The 21,566-nt window shown below is 39.9% G+C and overlaps 1 protein-coding gene across 1 annotated transcript in view; it reads right to left on the reverse strand.

Annotated features, from left to right (window-relative positions):
* SAXO1 (stabilizer of axonemal microtubules 1) overlaps window positions 1–21,566 on the reverse strand; it is a 40,337-nt gene that overhangs the window by 10,851 nt on the left and 7,920 nt on the right. Inside the window, exon 3 of the mRNA XM_044000591.1 lies at window positions 21,004–21,183. Coding sequence (XP_043856526.1) covers window positions 21,004–21,183 — 180 coding nt within the window. The remainder of the gene's footprint in view (window positions 1–21,003; window positions 21,184–21,566) is intronic.

A 21,566-nucleotide genomic window follows, 5' to 3' on the forward strand; every position in this document is an offset into this window, starting at 1 on the left:
ACGATGTCTGGTGCTTCTGTATTGTCAGTAAAATACAAAACGGGCAGCTATGTGACTTGTAGCATCTGGAAAATGGCTTTCTGTATAAATCTTTGAGGGAGGGAAATGGGTCCCCAAATGGGTAGAAAAACCCATACAGCACTACTTTGTATACAAGTATCTTCCACTGGCATCAATTCAACATTGTAATTAGATACAGCAGTGAAAATACCCTTGATGTAGCCTTGAGAGCAACTACCAAGTACCGAGACTTTCTATAATATAGTCCTATTTGGAGAACACAAATAAAACTGCATTTCAGCTTAAATTCAAGAGGAAAGGCTGTTGTCTGTCAAAAATGTCAACACTAGAAGGAGGAGAAGTGAGGAGGAAGTGGGATCTCCATTTTAAGAAGCCATTGGGTTGAGTTTGAAGGCAGCATTGGATCATACATCCCTGTATAAACATATCATTCAACTAAGTCAGAGTAACCGCTCTGTTCCATTTCACATTCAAGGGAGGGAATATCAAAGGATCCTAAAGGAAAGAAATGAAAGGGGGGAAAAACAATCTCATTGTATCATTCACTCCCCAGATAGAACAGGGCTATTCTCTGTTATACATTTCCTGGCTATGGGTGGCCTCAAATATGTAACAACTCTGTGGTTTAGAAAATAGGACTGAGAGTTGAGGCATTCAAAAAAAAAGTTGAGGCATTCATTCTAATCCAGAATTCCCCAACAAATGGTTGTAAAGAATGCTGACAACCGTAAAAATCCTCTAGTATTCATTTATCTTCTCTTATAAAGCTTCCTACAAAATTATATAATTAGTTTATTCCCCAGATAGCCTGGGGATATTCTCTGTTATATGTTTTCTAGGCATTTTTGTTGTTCTTTCATTTCAGTCACATCTGACTCTTCATGACACCATTTGGGGTTTTCTTGGCAAAGATACTGCTGCAGTGGTTCATCATTTCCTTCTTCAGCTCATTTTACAGATAAGGAAACTGAGGAAAACAGGGTTGAGTGACCTACCCAGGGTCACACAGCTAGTTAACTATCTTAGGCTGGGTTTGAACTCACAAAGATGAGTCCTCCTGACTCCAGGGCAGCATTCTATAAACTGTGCCACCCAGGTGCCCTAAGCATGGATGGCTTCAAATACATAATAAGCCTATGGTATAGTACATTGGATTCAGAGTCAATGTATTCATTATAACTCAGAATTATCTGTCAAAGGTAAAACATGACAACTATAAAATTCTTTAGTACTTCTGTTCTCTCATAAAGTTGCCTTTTAAGTAGTTAACAATTAGGTTGTTGTTTGTCCTTCATTCTCAAAGGGAACTATGACATTGAAGAGGTGATGTCATAACTTGCAATAAATTGGATTTAAATGAGGAAGGGCTGTGAAAAGTCAGCAGATTCACTCTTGCAGTGGATAGGGCACTGGGCCTGGAGTCGGAAAACCTGAATTCAAATCCAGCCTCAGATATTTACTAGCGCTGTGATCCAGGGCGAGTTACTTAACCCCGTTTGCCTCAGTTTGCTCATCTGTAAAATAAGCTGGAGAAGAAAATGCAAAACACTCTTGTATCTTTGACAAAAAACTCCCAATGGGGTCAAGAAGAGTCAGCCATGACCGAAACCGCTGTACAACAACAAATGTCAAGAGGCAGGATTTGAAGCCTGGTCTTAAAGCCCAGGACCAATGTGCTTTCTAACAGGGTAATTGCTGAAACAAGAAATAACAATTAGCAAATTTATCGATTGTGCTTTAAGTACTATTCTCTTTCCAAAGTTGTTTATCAAAAAAAGGCCTTCTGTCCTTGGTAAAGGGAAGTTTTAACCAAATCTTGTCTCCTGAAGTGAAAAGCAAGAAGTATAAGATGCAAGTATCTTCAATGAAATACAAACATTTTTAATTTACCAAAGCAAAAAAGCTTCATCTCTTTAACAAAAACAAAATACCTCTGAACAATACCAGATTAAGCACAATTCCAAAGTATTCAAATTCTTCCCTTTCAAAGATATTAGCTTATATATATATATGTGCATGTGTGTATGTATATACACACATATACATATATATGTGTAAATATATAGTTATAACTACATATTCTCATTGACATATAAAATATATCCTGTAGACAACATAAAACAAAAATGTTTCTGTTTTCTCAGTTGTCACTCAGATCTTTAGTTCATAAGGCAATAGATTCAAAGTTAAAGGGATTTTAGAGATCATTTAATCTAACCCCCTAATTTTACATATGAGCAAACTGAGATCCAGACTTGCCACAATAACACAGATAACATAGGGGCTGCTAGGTGGCGCAGAGGATAGAGCACCGACCCTGCAGTCAGGAGGACCTGAGTTCAAATCCGGCCTCAGACACTTAACATTTACTAGCTGTGTGACCCTGGGCAAGTCACTTAACCCCAATTGCCTCGCCAAAAAAGAAAAAAGAAAAAAATTTTAAAAATAAAAATAACACAGATAATGAGTAGTAGCAGAATTGGGATTGGAACTATCTAGGTCCTTTTATTCCAAATCTAGGGCTCTTTCCATTGTACAAGGTTCCTGCTGCCTACTTGCTAGTGTGGTTGTACTATCTACCTTGTATGCCTCAAATCCAATTTTCAGCCACTCCTTCCCAAGTACTCACTATAAGTTATGACCTAATAAAGGACATGGTTGAAGATATGATGTAGCAGAAAGAACACAGAGGGGGCAGCTAGGTAGTGCAGTGGATAAAGCACTGGCCCTGGATTCAGGAGGACCCGAGTTCAAATCTGGCCTCAGACACTTGACACTCACTAACTGTGTGACCCTGGGCAAGTCACTTAACCCTCACTGCCCCGCAAAAAACAAAAAACAAAAAACAAAAAAAAACACCACTAGATTTGGAATCAGAAACATTGAATTCACTCTGCCACTCACTAGCTATATGGCCAAGGGAAGGTCTCTTAGCTTCTCAGCCTCAATTTCCTCATCTGTAAAATGGAGACAATAATATTGGATTTGAGAGAGGATCAAATGAGATGATATGAGGAAAACCTTTGTATTACTAAAGTGCTAGATAGAGCTCAGCTATTAAGTTTTAATTAAATATACTATATTTATGTAGTTACAAAAGTTTCCCAGTATAGGAGGCCAAAAGCTAAGATAAAAATTAAGCAAAGGTTAAAGAAAGCTTGCTAAGGAAGAAGACTATAACAATTTAGCCAGGTGGTCTATAGAGTCCTGGTGTGTGGAGTCTGGAAGATCTGAGTCAAATCCTCATATAAGACAACTACTAGCTGTGTGATCTTGGGGCAAGGCATTTAAGATCTCTGTGCCAAGCTCAGTCTTCTCATCTGTTAAATGAGGAGTACTTGACCTATGGCCTCGAAGGGCATCCAGATATAAATCTAAGATCCAATGCTGCTATGATGTAACAAGGATAGATTGGGGGGGGGGGCAGGGGGAGTCTTTAGGAAAGGAACATACTGCAGAAAGGAGTAATGGAGAAAGTCGACTACAGAGACATTGGATATGATGACTAAGGGTCTTCAAAGTGGCCAAGAAATCCTTTCCCACACTAGTGTCATCTCCACCTTGGTTTAGCTACCCAAGAATCCTCTTCTGGCCCAGTAATGTTCTGATGGTTTAAGTAATTTTCATCATATGTATGTTAGTGACTGCAGGAGGAAAGAATGCATCCATTTGTTATGCTCAAATAAGTGAAATTAATAAACTGTAATTATATCCATTAAAAACATTAGATTTAACTCTGGCCTGAGGGGATGAAAGGAGAGAGATTTAGAACTTAGTAACATTAGGAGATGGTGAGATTTAAATATTTTAGATTATATTTTGGATCTGGAAAAACAAAGGTACCAGGCCTTGGCAGAGAAAAAAAGAGATGACTATCTTGAATGCAATAAGAATAGAAGAATACATTGGATGAGTTTTGATCCATATGATGTAGATCATTTATTGAGGGACCACTCAAATCAATGATTTATTGACCCATTTGACTACTTGAAAATACATATGACTTGAGAAAAAAAAGAAAAGGAAAGAAAAATGATTTGACCCCTAAAATCAAGCACTCTTGTTTCAGGGTGCAGCAGGGTGTGCAGGATTTAGAGTCAGAAAACCCAGGTTCAAATATCAGCTCTGCTATTTACTAGCTAGACTAACACCTTTGGCAAATCACTTTGCTGTCGGGGCATCAGTTTCTTTTTCTGTGTAATTAGGGTGGCTAGATTACATGAGTTCAGAAAGTCCCTTCTAGCTGTAAATCTATGGTTTTATGATCTAATAGAAACCTTTATGAAATCTCACTTCTTAAAGTAATTGCTAAAAGGAGCAGGGTGTTTCCCACTCCCAACCCCCAATAAGTAGCCATATCCTCCATTAAAATCCGACTCTGATGTCTCAATATGGTGTAGAAGTGTAAACTCCATTGGGTCCTACAACTATGGAAAGTCTTCAAATACAAGCCTAGGGGTAAACCAAATATATCTCTCATCCAATAAGCAACATTCCTAAGTCTGGAGAGAAAGGCCTGTCCTGTCACTAGAAAGCGAATTGATTTTTTTGGTCACAGAGATTCATGATAACCACCTAACTGAGGTATAGTAGGATAGCTGTGATCTACATGATAGGAGGGAATACACTAATGAAACCATAGCTTCTTGACATGATTAACGATATAAGACATTCCTAGAGCTCACCCAACCAGGTGAGGTTTTCAGCAATATGTAAACATAATAAGTGAAGAGTAAAAGGGTTTCCCTGGGTCATACCCTCCCACTGATAGGATTACCAGGCTATTCTTTTTTTTTTTTTAACATCTAAGACAACAGAAAGAGAAGGCCTCAGGTTGATGTCAGATGTATTTCCTTATTGCATGTCTCCTCTCTTCTGCTTCTCTTCTCCCTTCAGCTCATCAAGCATGAGGAGAGGTAAGTCAGAAAGACTTTGTTTTGCAACCCACTTCTCTAAAGTTGTGTGACCTTGGGCAAGTCACTTAACCTCTGTTTCCTCATCTTTAAAATGGGGATAATAACAGTACCTGTTGTGAGGATTTGGCACCATAGTAAGCATTAATATAAATGTTAGCTACTATTCTAATAACCAAAGAAGTTTTTACCTATCCTGGATCTTTTAGTTTAGCTAGTGGGGAATAATTTTGGGTCCCAGGACAGACAGAGTCACATGTCCCTTTTAAAATTTCCCTACTGCTTCCTCACTTGAAGGATTGAGAGCCATACTGGAGCATGAAGGTGACAGAAGGACCACAACCTTCCACTGACTGACGCTCAGGCAAAATAATCATCCTGTTCATGTTAACACTACTTTGAATTAAAACTGGCCAGTCCCGTGGCCAAGAGTACCACAGCTACTGAGATGGAGGGTAGACTACCAAAGACAACCAAGAAATTTATTGATTATCCTCACAAAATTCACTGAGCAACTGATTGGCTTTACCATGCTGGCAAAACCACAGAATAGCAGCATCTGAGACAGAAACTAAATCCAAAGGAGAAAGCCCAAGCAAATATTCAAGGTTACAAATCTTATCTAACCCCATCTTCCCACCCTACACAACCTTTTCCTGATTCCCATCCCTCCAAACCACCTCAAGATGCCCCCTACCCACAATGCAAGGGGAACTCATATTATTCATGGATATGACTGCAATGTTATACTATTATGTTATATTTTTAAATGATGAGGGAGATGGTTTCAGAGAAACCTGGGGAGACTTGTAGGAAGTGAGCAGAAATAGAAGATCTTATGCAATAACAACATTATAAAGACAACTTTGAAAGGCTTATAAACTGACCAATGCAATGACTAACCACAATTTCAGAGGACTTTTGTTTAAAAATAATAAACATTTTTATTCAAAGTTTTGAGTTCCAAATTTTATCCCTCCTTTCCTCCCTCCCTTCCTGCCTCTCAAAGGTGGTAAGCAATCTGATATAGGTTATACATGTGCAATTATGTAAAACATTGCCATATTAGTCATTTTATATAAGAAAACTTGAATAAAAGAAAATAAGAAAAAAAGGGAAAAATACTTCAGTCCATGTTCAGTCAATATCAGTTCTTTCTTTGGAGGTGGATAGTATGCTTTAGCATTAGTCCTTTGGGATTTTCTTGGATCCTTGTGTTGCAAAGAATAGTTAAGTGATTCACAGTTCTTCATCAAACAATATTGCTGTCTCTTGTACACAATGTTCTCTTGGTTCTGCTCACTTCACTATATATCAGTTCATACAAGTCTTTCCAGGCCTTTCTGAAATCATCCTGCTTGTCATTTCTTATAGCACAATAATATTCCATCACCATCATATATCGCAGCTTGTTTAGCCATTCCCCAATTGATGGGCATTCCTTTGATTTCCAATTCTTAGCCACCACAAAAAGAGCTGCTAGAAATATTTTTGTAAAAATAGGTCTTTTTCTCTTTTTTGGGATGTCTTTGGGAAATAAACCTGCTGGATCAAAGGGTATGCACAGTTCTATAGCCCTTTGGGAATAGTTAGTTCCAAACTGCTCTCCAGAATGGTTGGATCTTTTCACAACTCCACCAACAGTGGATTAGTGCCTCAGTTTTCCCATATTCCCTCCAATATCCAATATTTTCCTTTTTTGTTATATTTGCTGCTCTGATAGGTGTGGGGTTGTTTTAATTTGCCTTTCTCCAGAGTATTTATGATAAAACATTAGGCTACCTACCTAATGATGGAAAGGTGATGGACTCAGGGTTCAGACTGAGACAAATATTTTTGGGATATAGCCAATGCAGGAATTTGTTTTGCTTGACTATGCATATTTGTTGTATGGGTTTCATTTTTCTTTCTTTTTCAATGCAGGGAAAGGCAAGAGGGAAACAAGATAGAATCCTGTCCATTGATGAAAATAAAATTTAATTTAAAAAAGATCAGAGGTGGAAGACCTTCTAGTCATTTCTGGCAGGGTCTTTTTTTCCCTCTTAATTTTACCCCACTTGTTGTCAAACTCATTATAGGGCTGCACTAGTAAAGCAGTAGAGTCTCACCTTTCCAGTATGAGCTAGGTTTCTTCAAAGAAATTAACTTTTCTCACCTGTGGAATTAATTTGTAACTAGTAGAAACATAATTACCAAATCAATCAATCAACAAGCATTTATTAAGTGTCTACATATTCTAGGCACTGTACTAGGTACTGGATACACTAATGAAAAAAAAGTAAAATAATCCCTACTAGCAAAGTACAGTCTAATGAGGGAACACCAAGGGCTTGTGTAAGTATAAATAGCTATTAAAACTGTAAATAGGGGGGTAGTTAATTATAAGATAGATCAGGATGCCATTAGTAGTTGGAAGACCAAGGAGAAGGATGTGCTTTAAAAATGTCTTGAAGGGAAAAAAGGGAGGGATCCTATGAGATAGAGATGAGCAGGAGCCATATTTGAATCAGGCACAGATGACCAAACTGGACCAGAGTGATCTCTCAGGACATTTGTGTCTTAGTCCCACCTAATTATGGAGTATCAGAACTGAAAGAGATCTTAGAAAGCATCTGGTTCAACAATGAGTTGCAATTCAGAAGCTATTCACTCCTAAGAGAAGTGAATTATTCAAGGGCATATAGCTAACTAGGGTGAAAATTAAGATTAAAAATCTCATTCTAGTACCCTTTCCACTACACCAAAACTGCTGCTCATAAACAGTATTTCACATGACAAAATTTTACTAATGAAAAGGAAGCATGGAGTATAACTCTTAGTCTTACCCATAAATTTAAAAGTCAATCTAGCTAAAGGCAGATCCTTTTTAAGAGAGCATCCAAAGGTTGGTAGAAATAGCTGAAAATAACAACCATTTCCCTCAAGTGGCATGTGCTGTAAATTGCAAGCTTTTTAAGATTTATGAGCAGTAAGAGTAGTGTGCTATTCTAATGGTATCCCATGCTGTGATGATAACCTTTCCAGAAGCCAGGTGTTTTTTGTGTTTGGGTTAACCATCAAGCCAAGCAACCAACCACTGCGTTATACCACTGCCCAGAAGCAGGCTGCCAAGCTGCCTTGGGCACCAACCTCAAAAACTGAGCCAGGCCAATCTTTGGATAGTGAGAGTTCTTTCTTACATATTCACCATCCTAGAGGTGATGGCAAACACTCACCAAACAAGACATAGAACATTGTTTCAGGGCCACAGAGATTGGAAATACCCAGCTATAGCCCAGTTCTGTGACAGATACACCCCATATTCTCTGGTTATCAGTAATTGCCCAGGTCACATGCTCTTTTCAAGATCCATGAACTAGTGCTCTACTATGGAAGGAAAAGGGCTGGAGATATGATTTCAAGACTGACTCAGATCAACTCAGGTTTTGATAATACCTTCTCAACTCACCTTCAGTTGCCTCTCTGTTATGATTAGAGGGCTAAAGGCAGGAGGGTAGAGAATTAAACTTTTCCCAAAGCCTTTCTTTGTAAAGGACTCAAAACCTTCTGGGTAATTCCAATTTCCATCAGCTGCTCTGTTAGGCTTCAACCTCACATGCCCAAGGTAGTTCCTGGTCCCTACCCCCTGGTCCCTGCCACCACTTCCCCCCTTTTCAGCTTCTTTTTGTGTATTGTTTTGCCCCCATTAGATTGTAAGATCTCTGAAGGCAAAGACTGTCTCTCTTTTTCTTATTTGTATCCCCAGCACTTAGCACAATGCCTGGCACATAGTAGGTGCTTAATAAATGGTTATTGAATTTAATTGAATGATTGGTAATCTTATCCCTTCCAGTGCCTAAGCAGAATTCCATGATTTCTAAGGGTATAATAAAAACCATTATGAGATTCCCTTGACTTCTTTTCCCTTTATTTTTTTCCTTCTGAGATCACTGGTGGAGAGAGAGAGAGCTATTTTGTTTCACTCCCCCTTTTGCCCCCACTTTAAGGCACTGCATGTGGGTGTCATGTTCCTACCACCTTTCCTTAGTTTACTGTCAATCCCAAATCCCAAGATCACAGGAGAGTACCTAGAAGCTACCTTAAAGGACTTCTAAATTAATTCCCTCAATTTTACAAATAAGGAAACACTCTAATCTAATCCTTAATCTTAATAATAACCCCTAATCTGTTTAATCCCTGTGATCTGCTTCTTCATTCCATCTCAGCCACGCAAAGAAATGTTCACACCTTTTGATTAGTTTATCTCCACAGGCATTCTACTGCCACGATCAAGAATTCTGAAATTATTTTATCCAGTTGTAATTTACTATTATTAGATCTCTCCTTAGGCTTTACTCCTCTCCTAAACTTATTCTTCATCCCTACCAATTCTTTGTCCTAACTCTAACCTCCAATGCCTTTCTCGCTTCATTCCTTTCACAGGCTATCACCAATGCTGTTATACTTTGTTAAACTTTGCAATATGTCCTAGGGGGGTAGCTAGTTGGCACAGTGGATAAAGCACTGGCCCTGGATTCAGGAGGACCTGAGTTCAAATCCAGCCTCAAACACTTGACCCTTACTAGCTATGTGACCCTGGGCAAGTCATTTAACCCTCATTGCCCTGCAAATAAATAAATAAACAAATAAATAAAACCGTTGGCCTTGCAATATGTCCTAGACTCTCTTCCCTCTCTATCATCAGCTCACAATTGCTTAATTATTATCTCTAAATTGATAACACCCAGACCTAATCTCACTCCTAAACTCCATTTCTAACAATATATCCCATAGTTTTCTCAAACTCAATATGTCCATCATACCCAAAAAACTTAGACCTCTTCTATATTTCCCAATTTCTACCAAGGGTACCAGTTGTCCAGGTTCAAGAATTTGGATTTATCCCTGACTCCTCACTCTTTCTCACCCCCACATATGTAATTGACAAATTTTGTGTTTTCTACTTCCACAATCTGTCTCTCATCCATCACCTTTTTCCACTCACATAGCCACCAATCAGTCAATAAGTATTATTGAGTATCTACCATGTTCCAGGCACTATAGTAGATGCTAGGATACAAAGAAAAAAAATGGAAATAGTCACTACCTTCAATTCTTCTGAATGAAGTTTACATTCTTCTGAAGGAGATAATTTGTAAATAAACGTGTGTGTATATATATATATATGTATATATATATATATATACACATATAATTACCTACAAAATAAATAAGATAATTTGGGGAAGATAGGCACTAGGAAGTAGGGAATATCAGGAAACACCTCATACAGAAAAGTGATGAGGGGCAGCTAGTGGTGCAGTAGATAGAGCACCCACACTGAAGTCAGGAAGACCTGAGTTCAAATTCAATCTCAGACACTTACTAGCTATGTGACCCTGTGTAAATCACTTAACCCCAATTGCCTCTACACATACAAAAGAAAGAAAAAAAAGAAAGAAAAGTGGTGCTTGACCTGAATCTTGAAGGAAACAAAGAAAAAGAACTTCCTAATTGTTCTCCTTTGTTCAAAGTCCAAATCATCCTCCACACAACTGCCAAAGTGATCTTCCTTCTAAAGTTCAGGCCAGACTATGTCACTCCCCTACTCCATAAATTCCAGTTGCTCCCTGTTATTTCTAGAATAAAATATAAATTCTTTGTTTATATTATACATTTCAACCTGGTTTCATCGAATATATTAGTCCCCCTTTTATTTATTCTACCTTTGAAATAAAGTGGCCTTCTTATTGCTCTTCATACACAAGCACTCCACTTTGGTTTTGCACTGTCCTCCATGCTGGAATTCATTCTCTTCTCACCTCTACCTCGTAGACTATTCAAGATCCAGATCAAGTGCTACCTCTTCCATTTAGCCTCTCTTGACCTCCCTCTCCCCCCACCCCATCAGCTTTTACCTTCCCCACAAAATCACCTGGTATCTCTTTTGTAGGGTCTTTGCAGTATGCCCAGTTCTCCCAAAATGAAGGTATCCCAATAGGGGCTCACCTGGGCACACCCAGATCTCCTAAGTTGGAGGTACTCTATATTATATCAAGTGGGTGGAGGTAGCCTGCTTTGATTGGCTCCATATATAGGACAGTTGAAGTCTTTAAAACTAGTGAGAATGAGAATCTTTTTCTGCCACTTTTCTGCCTCAAGCTCTTTCCTTCGGCTTCTTTCCTCCTTCATACAGAGGGTGAAGATCACAAGTGAGGACACCATGAATTGAACCGGTGAGAAAGGACAGGTTTCCTTCCCCTACTCCCTCTTTTATCATAGCTCAGAGAAATGGACCTAGGAGTACTTGGTTATGTTTTGTTTTGTACATCCATCTCAGTTTTGGGTGCAAGAGATGATTCAGGCCACACCTGAGAGTTCAAACTATGGCATCCATGAAACCAGGATTGCAGGTGGGTTGGTGCAGCCAACCTGCCTGACAGAGAAGTGCAGAGAAGCCCAGAAAAGTCAAGATGCCTGAGACATGACCCCAAAAGGAGTTTTGGAGATGGAACTGGGACTCTATAGGAATAGAGCTAAACCATGAACTTAATCCTCTTCCCCTCCCCAGAGACTAAGGTGGTACAAAAGGGGAGGAGTGTGCCTTCCACATGTTTGGGGAGTAAGTCTGCATATTTGTGATTTTAAACTTTTGAATTAAATATTTCTTTGTAAAAGATAATCAACTGTTTGTGACTAAATGAAACTGTGGTGCAGGAGACCCTCCCTATACTCGGGGGAGCACCATGGGAGGGAGCTGGAAACATTTACAGAAAACAATAAATACTCCACCAGTCCCTTTGAGAATATTAAAGAACCCAGGGGGAGAAGAGATATGTAACCTACCTGATCTTCAGGCAGTGAAGGCCACAGTAGTCAAGTGTTATACCTGTATATTAAGTCAGTACAGTGCAGAGGATGGAGAATGGGCCATGGATCCTGAAAGACCTGAATTGAAATCTCACTGCTGACACATACTGGTTGTGTGATCCTAGGTAAGTCATCTAACCTCCCAGTGATCTGGGTGATTTTCTAATAGCATAAATTGCATAGCATGTATTGAACTTCCTTGACAGAGAAAGTTTCCTCACTGAAGAGTTCCCTTTTATCTGTGAAATCACAGGTCTAGTCTCTTATCTTCTAGAGTGTTGTTTCTCTGGTAAGCTCCCTCAGGGCAGGGACTCTCTCTTTGTCTTTGTATTCTCAGCACCTAGAATAATGCTAAACACCTAATGTCTTTGTTGTGGTTGTTCAGTCATTTATTCTTGTCTTTGTAACCCCACGGACCAAAGCATGCCAGGCTCTTCTATCCCCTGCTGTCTCTTGAAGTCTATCCAAGTTCATGTTCATTGTTTCCATGACATTATCCATCTATCTCATCCTCTCCCATCCCCTTTTCCTTTTCCTTCAATCTTTCCCAACATCTGGGTCTTTCCCAATGAGTCCAGTCTTCTCATTATATGACCAAAATATTTAAGCTGAGTTTCAACAGTTGACCTTCCAGTGAATAGCTTGGATTAATTTCTTCAAGTATTTACTGATTTGATCTCCTTGTTTTACAAAGGGCTTTCAAAAGTCTTCTCCAACACCACAATTTGAAAGAGTAGATTTCCTTATTTATAGTCCAACTCTCACAACCACACATTGCTACTAAAAAAGTCAGAGCTTTGACTATAAGGACCTTAGTCAGCAAAGTGGTGCTTAATTAATGCTAAATTACTCATTGATTCAAAAAGTGATTTGCCCAAGATGTTACAGCAAGTAAATGAATAATCCAATATTAGAATAGCTCTTCAGACACCAAATCCACCGGCCTTTCCACTATATACAGTCCTTATATATAGTCCTTATGATCATTTAAGGTTTAGTTTTGAAAATGCTTCAATGTCTCTTCTTTCCTTTTGGCCAAATGTTAATTTGACTGATATTTTTGTGTCTGTGGAAATTTTTTAGGCTTTGTTTTAATTCGTAACTGTAAAGAATATTTATTAGCATAAATAACATGGGTAACAAATAGTTCAATATCATCTACTGGGTAAATTTCATTTTATAGGTAGACAGGAGAGGGAGATTTTGATCCCAAAGAGTGAGGCAGGTTGAGCATTTCTTCTTCCCAAAATGTAGGGGTTTTCCCTTTCATTTCTGTTTATAGGCCACTACAAAGACCTCTCTGATTTTTTGGGGTGGGTGAATTTCCAGGGCAGGCATTATGGAATTCTGGGCTGTGTGCTTCCAATTGATACTTGCATAGTTCATCTTTTGGCTGAAATTTTAAATAGAATCAGAACTCTCATTTTTTAGTGAACTCTGAGATGCCACATGATTGATAACATCTGCCTCCTCTAACATTCCAAAGAAAAGATTCTCCTCCCAACCAACACCCCCAGGACTCCCTAAACTATTTAGAATGACTTCTGTTCAAATGTTAAACTTCAGTACATGTCCCAGTGGATACATCTCTGGGAAAAGGTTGTTGTTGTTGGGGGGCGGGGAACTTGGTTTGACTGGTGAAACTTCTCCCTCAGAGAAGTTTCTTCATCCAGGGGGATAAGAGAAGGAAGATACTAAGTAAACAAAGGAAAGTAATCACAAGAACCAGAAGAAAAAAGAATATGAAGGAGCAAGCTACATGACCCCTTCCAACCGATACATAAAACTTTCTTTTCTCTTCCTCTCTCTTACAAACCCCTTCTTTTGAGGATAAAGGTCATGGCTTCTGACCTTGCTGGGTTTAAGGAGCCCATGGTTTTAGGCCCGAGGGCTGGGTTTGATTTTAGGAATGATAAGACCTAGATCACAGGAGCATAAGACCCAGAAGAATTAAGTGACTTATCCATAAGTAGTAAGTACTTGTGTGTATTGGGGCACAGGAGTGAGGAGTGAATAAGATGGTGGAAATTCTTGCAGGGTCATCAATCTCCACAACCCAGATTGGATGCCAGATACACTGAGAGAAATCTTTTCCGAAAGAAGTTCAAGACTAAATCATGCTACCCATATCTCCCGACAGAGATGCAAAATGAAACATACATTTTTGGATATAGCCAACATGGAGATGTTTTACTTGACTAGAAATGCATATTTTTTTCCTTTTTTCCCCAATGAAGAGGAAAAGGTGGGAGGGAAAGAAAATAAATGTACTGAAAATCTATATTTTTAAAATTTTAATAAGCAAGTCTACATCTGCCTTAGTTTTCCAGACTACCCTGGTTGGAACAATTACTTTACTGCAAGGTGGATATTGCCTTGCCCTGAGGATCAATAATTCTAGTCCCAGCTTTGCCACTAACCAGCTGTGAGTGTGTAGCATCACAACTCACTTCCCCTTTTGGGTCTCAGCTGTGAGTGTGTAGCAACACAACTCACTTCCCCTTTTGGGTCTCAGTTTCCTCATCTACAACCTGATAGCTCTAAATTATCTACTTCTTGTTATAATGGGTTGTGATTCTGTATGTATTGAACACCTAACTAGTCTTATATGCTAACAAGGTTTCTGAATGGGAAAATGTCAAAGGCATGCTCCTCTTACTCTGCCCCTGGGTGGCTAGAGCAATAGCCACTGCCCTCCTTCCTAAAGGTTTAATAAGGTCAAAGGCATGATCATTACTGTGTGTAACTGAGGTGAGGGGAAGAAACAAGTCATGGGAGTTAAGGAGACTGATGAACTAGAAGATCAGGTATCTGAAATGATGTCGAACTGATGCTGAGTGAAGTAAGCAGAACCAGTAGAACATTGTGCACAGTAACATCCATGTTGTGCAGTGATCAACTGTGATTGACTTAGCTTTTCTCAGCAATATAATGATCCAAGACAATTCCACAAGACTCATGTCAGAAAACTCTCTGCCCATCCAGAGAAAGAACTAAGGAATCTGAACGCAGATCAGAGCATACTATTTTCACATTGTTTGGGGTTTTTTTTTGTTTTTCATGGTATTCTTCTTTCACAACATGACTAATGTGGAAATATGTTTAACATGATTGTACATGTATAACCTATATCACATTGCTTTCTGTCTTGGGGAAGGGGAATGGGAGGGAGGGAGAAAGATTTGGAACTCAAAATCTTATTAAAAATGAATGTTGAAAACTATCTGTATTCAAAAAAAAGATGTAAATTTGCATGTTGAAGCTTACAATTAGGAAAGTAAAAGGTGAAAAGGCTCTGGTCAAGGGCAGCTAAATAGTGCAGCGGATAAAGCACCAGCCCTGGATTCAGGAGGGCCTGAGTTCAAATCTGACCTCAGACACTTGACACTTATTAGCTGTGTGACCCTGGGCAAGTCACTTAACCCTCACTGCCCTGCCCAAAAAAAAAAAAATGAAAAGGCTCTGGTCCTGGATGGGTTCCTGATGGCAGAAGTCCTGATGCACAGAAAGTCCAGGCCCAGGCATTTGAGGAGCTCTATTAATGCCAACGTACATTCCACAAGCACCTTCTCTTCCCTTCTCTATCAACTGCCGTGAGAGAGTGAGACTACTATTCCCACCCTTCTAAAGAACATTCCAGGAGCAGCTAGGTGGCACAGTGGATAGAGCACTGGCCCTGGATTCAGGAGGGCCTGAGTTCAAATCTGACCTCAGACACTTAACACTTACTGGCTGTGTGACCCTGGGCAAGTCACTTAACCTAATTGCCTCACCAACAAAAAAACAAAAAAACAATATTCCAGAACCATGCGGAGGCTCCATCTACTCTGCCCTATACCACCTATATACCTCAGCCCTTTATCACCACCAAGCACCCAACAGAAAATAAAACTGGGAACCTGAACCCACTTCCACATGCATATAATCTACTCCATTCTACTTCTCTGAAACTGCATGAGAAAAGTACCAACTCCTCAACCTTCCATGACCATTGAACACTCAAACATCATGCCTACAACCATCAGGAAGCCATTTAGTGTCAGAGACTTCCACTCATACCCCTGCCATTGCCCTCCTCCATGGAGACTCACATAATCACACTGACAGATATCCCTCAAACACCAATCTCCCATCAGCCTCCTTAACTCCCATGACCTTTTAATTCACAGCACCTCAGTCACATACCCTTGATCTACCCCTCACACTTAACTGTTCTTCCATGATATAGAACTCTTAAATTCCCCTCCCTGATCACAATTTCCTTTCCTTTCCTTCTTTTTTTTATTTTTTATTTGTGTGTGTGTGTGTGTGTGTGTGTGTGTGTGTGTGTGTGTGAGGCAATTGGGGTTAAGTGACTTGCCCAGGGTCACACAGCTAGTAAGGGTTAAGTGTCTGAGGCCGGATTTGAACTCAGCTCCTCCTGACTCCAGGGCCGGTGCTCTATCTACTGCGCCACCTAGCTGCCCCACCTCTCCTTTCCTTCTGACTCACTCCTCCTAAACCTATTCTTCATCCTTCCCAATAACTCCACCCCGTACTTCCTCCCCTCCCTAATCTATCACATATGCTCTGCTCTCCTTTTCCTTCCTCCATAGTCCTGACTCTTGAATTATTTCAACCATATACTGACTTCTTCCTTTGAATCTCTTGAACTCTTGTCCTACCACCACTCTTCTTCTTCATCATCATCATCCCTAACATTTATATAGTACTTACTATGTGCCAGGCAATGTGCTAAATGCTTTACGATTCTTATTCAATCTTCACAACACCACTCTGGGAGGTAGATGCTATTATTATCCCCATTTTACGGGTGAGGAAGCTGAGGCAAGGAGTTAAGTAACTTGCCCAGAGTCAGACATACTAAGTATCATATTAGTAAGTATCTGGAGCCAGATTTGAACTCAGCTCTTCCTGACACGAGGCTCAGCATTCTATCAACTGTTCTACCCTTACCAGTACCCAACCTAGGATGATTATGCCATACCATCTACTTTTTCTGTCCCTACATATATATTTATGAACCCCCTGCTCCAGAAGAAGTCACATAATCAGATGGTCCACTATAGATTTATATTATTTAATACCAGCTGTATCCTCTCTGCTACATGGTAAGCTTATTATATTCCTGATTGCTCCACCATCACATTCCCCAAAGCACTAATCATAACTTCCACCCAGATAATTTCTCTTCCCTCAGTTTTCAGGACACTTCTCCTGCCTTCTTATCAGTCTAAACACCTCTGAGTTTCCTCTGCTGTATCATCATCCATCTCCCTTCTCATCACTCTAACCACAGGTGCTTCCTAAAGCTCTCTCTTGGACTTGCTTCTTTCTTTATACTTCGGCCTCAGTGATCTCATCAGCTTGCATCATGTTCAGTGATCATCTATAGACAGGTGATTCTCAAGTCTATATATCTGTTCCTATATAGCCTCAGAGATATCTTTAATTCACCCTCAGTTTCTATGTAATGGGATCTTGGTACATGTCCCAACCATCTAAGATAGCATTGTGAAGAGGTTGTGAACGGCTTCTGGGAGAATCATGAGGACTGGAACATATAAGGTCATTCTGTGTTGACCTACCAAGTAGTTGGAAGGAGACTTTCCATTGGTTCCATAGCTAGAACTTTTGGAGTCTTCAAAGTGTCCTGACTCAGAACCAGCAGAGGCTTTGCTGCATTCATGTCTAGGGGAGTAAGGTGACTCAAGTTACCATCTGCTTTGCTACTGCACCCTAAGGACCTTGGGACCTCTCCATTTGACTTGTAGCTAAAGTGTTCCCTTTAGTGTGGGGTTCCTGTCAAGCAGGAACTGTCTTGCTTTTCTCTTTGTATCCCTAGCACTTAACACGGTGCTTTGCATACTGTAAGTGCTTAATAAATTCTTTATTCATTCATTTTATCTAGTAAGACCATGTGGTAGGTAAGGAGGGAAAGGCTTAGGACCTCCTTCCCTCCTCCCCCCAACCTGAGAACAGATGGCCTCAAAGAAATAGGCCTGGGGTCTTGGGCCTTTTCATTCATTCTCTTCCATTCTAGGAACAGAGTGGAATTTCCAGTCTGGGCCAGGATCCAAGGGATCTGGAAGTCCCAGGGAGGCTATTATAGCCAGACTAGCTGCAATGTCTTAAGGACCAAAGGTCTGGGACTCTGGTCCAGCAGAAGACAACACCTATGCCAAATGTTCTTCACAGCCTTAGCCCTATTGTTAGCTAGTTGTGGAACATCCTTATTCATCTCCTACTTTACTTGAATACGGCCAAAATTGTACTTTGGGCCTTCATAGTCTCATCTGAACTATTGCAAATAGGCTCTGAATTGGTCTTCCTCCCCAAAATGGAACAGGCTGCTTTGGAGGCTCTTCCTCATTGAAGGTCTGTCAGGTAAAGACTAGATGACCACGTGGTTGTTTTGGTTTGTTTGTTTGTTTTGTTTTGCTTTTTTCAGCACAATGAGGGTTAAGTGACTTGCCCAGGGTCACACAGCTACTAAGTGTCAAGTGTCTGAATCCAGATTTGAACACAGGTCCTCCTAAATCCAGGGTCAGTGCTTTATCCACTGTGCCACTTAGCTGCCCCAGACCACTTGTACGTAGTATTGTAGAAGTCACCCCTTTTAACATGGGTTGGACTAGTTGGCTACTGAGGTCCCTTTTTAGCCCTTAAATTCTGCAATTCTATGAACCTGTGGTCCTATGAGTCATAGGCTTGGAGGGAGGGAGATCTGGATTCAAATCTTGCCTCCAATACTCACTAGTTCTATGAACCCAGGCAAATCACTTAAGCTCTCTGAGCCTCTGTTTCCTTATCTACAAAGTAATAAATTCCATTTCTGGATAGTTCTAGTTGTTAAGAAGATTTTCTTTAAGTCAAGCCTAAATTTACCTTTTTGCAACTTCTATGCATGGTTACTGGTTCTTGGCTCTTAAACCAAGCGAAACAAATCTAATCCCACTTCCAGGTGAAAGTCCTTCAAAGATAGGATGAGAGCCACACATCTGCCCTGAATCTTATCACATTTGGCTCAACATCCCCTGGTCTTCATATGACACACTCTCGAGACTGTTCACCTTCCTAGTGGCTGGCCCTCTGAATGCTGTCTAACTCAATCAATGTCCTCCCTAAATGCGGTTCCCATAACTGAACACAGTTGAGTACATGTGGTCTAACCACTCTACCAACTAAACCACAATGACTTTAAAGAAACTTCTATGGCTACCCAATGACTCTAAGACAAAATACTAATTCCTCAGCTTGGCACTTAAAGTCCTACACAATCAAGATTCCAGCCAAACTTCCTAGATTTAGTCTAACCAAATTGGCCTACTTGGAGGTCCCCCAATTCAGGATTCCATCGCCTACCTTTTATAAATGATTCCCCATCCCTACAATGTTCTCCTTTCTCCCTTTCACTTCTTAGAATGTTTATCTTCAAGGTTCAACTCAAATGCTCTCTACTACAGAAAGACTTTATTCCTCCAGAAATAACATTGTTAGTATTCTCTCCCTTCTCAAGAAATCACTTGTTGCTGTTCCAGTCATTTCAGTCGTGTCCAACTCTTTGTGACCCTGTAGAGTTTTCTTGACAAAGATACTGAAGTGGTTTGCCATTTCCTTCTCCAGCTCATTTTACAGATGAGGAAACTGAGGCAAACAGGGTTAAGTAACCTGTCCAGAGTCACACAGATACTAAGTATCTGAGGCCAGATTTAAACTCAGGTCATACTGACTTCAGGCCTGGCACTCTATCCACTGAGCCATCTAGCTGTCCATAAATATCGGTTACCCAGCTGCTTGTATACAATATCTTTCAATAATCTCCCTGAAAACAGCAACCATGCTTCATTTTTGCCTATCTCCCATGCCTTGTGCTTAATCATTTGTTTTTTGGGGACTGAATTAATTATGGCATCCTTGAAAAATAGAGTTCTGCTGTGTGACCCTGTGCAAGTCACTTAACCCCAATTTGCCTCACCAAAGAAGAAAAAAAGAAAAATAGAGTTCTGCCTCTCCTAATTATTCTATCAATTGGTCTAAGGTCAAAAGAGGGGCCACTAAAATTAGTTATCACTAAATATTTCCACACACAGATCTGAATATTGTCAATCCAATGCTCAAATAATTTATGAGAAAATTTTAAAGCAATCCAAGTCAAACGTATCTTAAGCAGGGTAAGCCGCTTTCATTTCCTTCCTAACCCCTGTAGCTGCTCGGACTGGGGAACTCTTCTCTCTCCCCATCCCCCAAATGTCCTACAATTTTGATATCTTTCTCTCATTCCAGAATTATCACCAAAACAAGGCACATATAACACTTTAAATTTTACAATGTGCTTTGCTCATAACCACTCTGTGAGGTAGGTAATAACTTCACTGAGGAAACTGAGATTCAGAAAATTGCCCAGAGTCATACAGCTAGTTAAGAATCAGAGCAAAGGGGGCAGCTAGGTGGCGCAGTGGATAGAGCACCAGCCCTGGAGTCAGGAGTACCTGAGTTCAAATCCGACCTCAGACACTTAACACTTACTAGCTGTGTGACCCTGGGCAAGTCACTTAACCCCAATTGCCTATCTAAAAAAAAAAAAAAGAATCAGAGCAAAGATTGGAATCCAGGTCTTTCAGCTCTCAATGGAATACCTCAACCATCACATCACACTGCATGGCTTCATCAGGCCTTTGTTTCCTCCTGCCTCATTTGTCTGACCTTCAACTTTAGAATCTACACATGGAAAACCTGTTGCAGAAGCAACAGGTTGTTTGTTTGTTTGTTTGTTTTTAACCAGAATTCTCTTAGAAATTGTGCTATACTTCCGAACTATAAAATAAGCAGACTTTGACACAGGACATTTTCAGGACACTCCTCCAAGTAAAAATAGGAAGTCCAGCTCAGGACTATTCTGCCTAAGCAGGAAATCTGGTCCTTAGCTTCCCAGACCACATGAAAACTTTAAATTATCTGTGAGGTATCTTTATTAGTAGATTATTATTAGAATCTCCACAAACCTTCAAAGTATATTGCTCATTTTTTTAGCTTACTTCTCCTGGGAGATATAAGTATAGCTAAAGTCAACTAGGAGGCCTGACCAATATCCTACTCATCTTAAAAGATGGTAGATAGTAATATCCTAGGGTCCCCTAGAATACCATAAGGACATTTTAAATAATAATCCTAGTTTTCATTATTATTCCCCCCCAAAAAAATATTTCCATTGTCTTACTTTGATGTAGAGATGCCTTCCATTGGTACAGACCCTTTCTGGTATTCTTTCTTGGGCTTGAAGGATTCTCTTGGTTGATAATGTTGATGGATACCATAATTCTCTGTGTACTCTGAAAGAAGGCATTTGTTCTCTGATTGTTCATAAATCTTGGTAGGAATATGTGGACAACGATGGCGCCTAAAAAGAAAGAAAAAGAAATTAATTACTCCATTAATGTTCTCCTCAGATGCCCAACTGTGGGTGCTTGAAGGCTTCAAGCTCTGGAAGATTCTACTAAGCAGGAAAGATTAAATTTTTGGAAGGGAGGAACAGACTCTGTATTAACAAACCATAGACCAACTTAACTCTATTCAGGGAGGGTCAGCAGCAAGAGAAGGTTAATAAAAGGGTACTGAACTTTTTTAGCCATGGCAATTGATCTACTGGGAAGACAATTTACTAAGGTAAAAAGAAGACCTTAAGGGTCATTGAGTCTAACTCCCTCAATTTATAAATAAGGAAACTGAGGCATAGAAAGAAAAAGTAACTTGCCCAGGATGATAGAGCTAAGTGACCTAGGT

Source organism: Dromiciops gliroides, chromosome 1 (assembly GCF_019393635.1).
Source record: "Dromiciops gliroides isolate mDroGli1 chromosome 1, mDroGli1.pri, whole genome shotgun sequence".
NCBI lineage: Eukaryota > Metazoa > Chordata > Mammalia > Microbiotheria > Microbiotheriidae > Dromiciops > Dromiciops gliroides.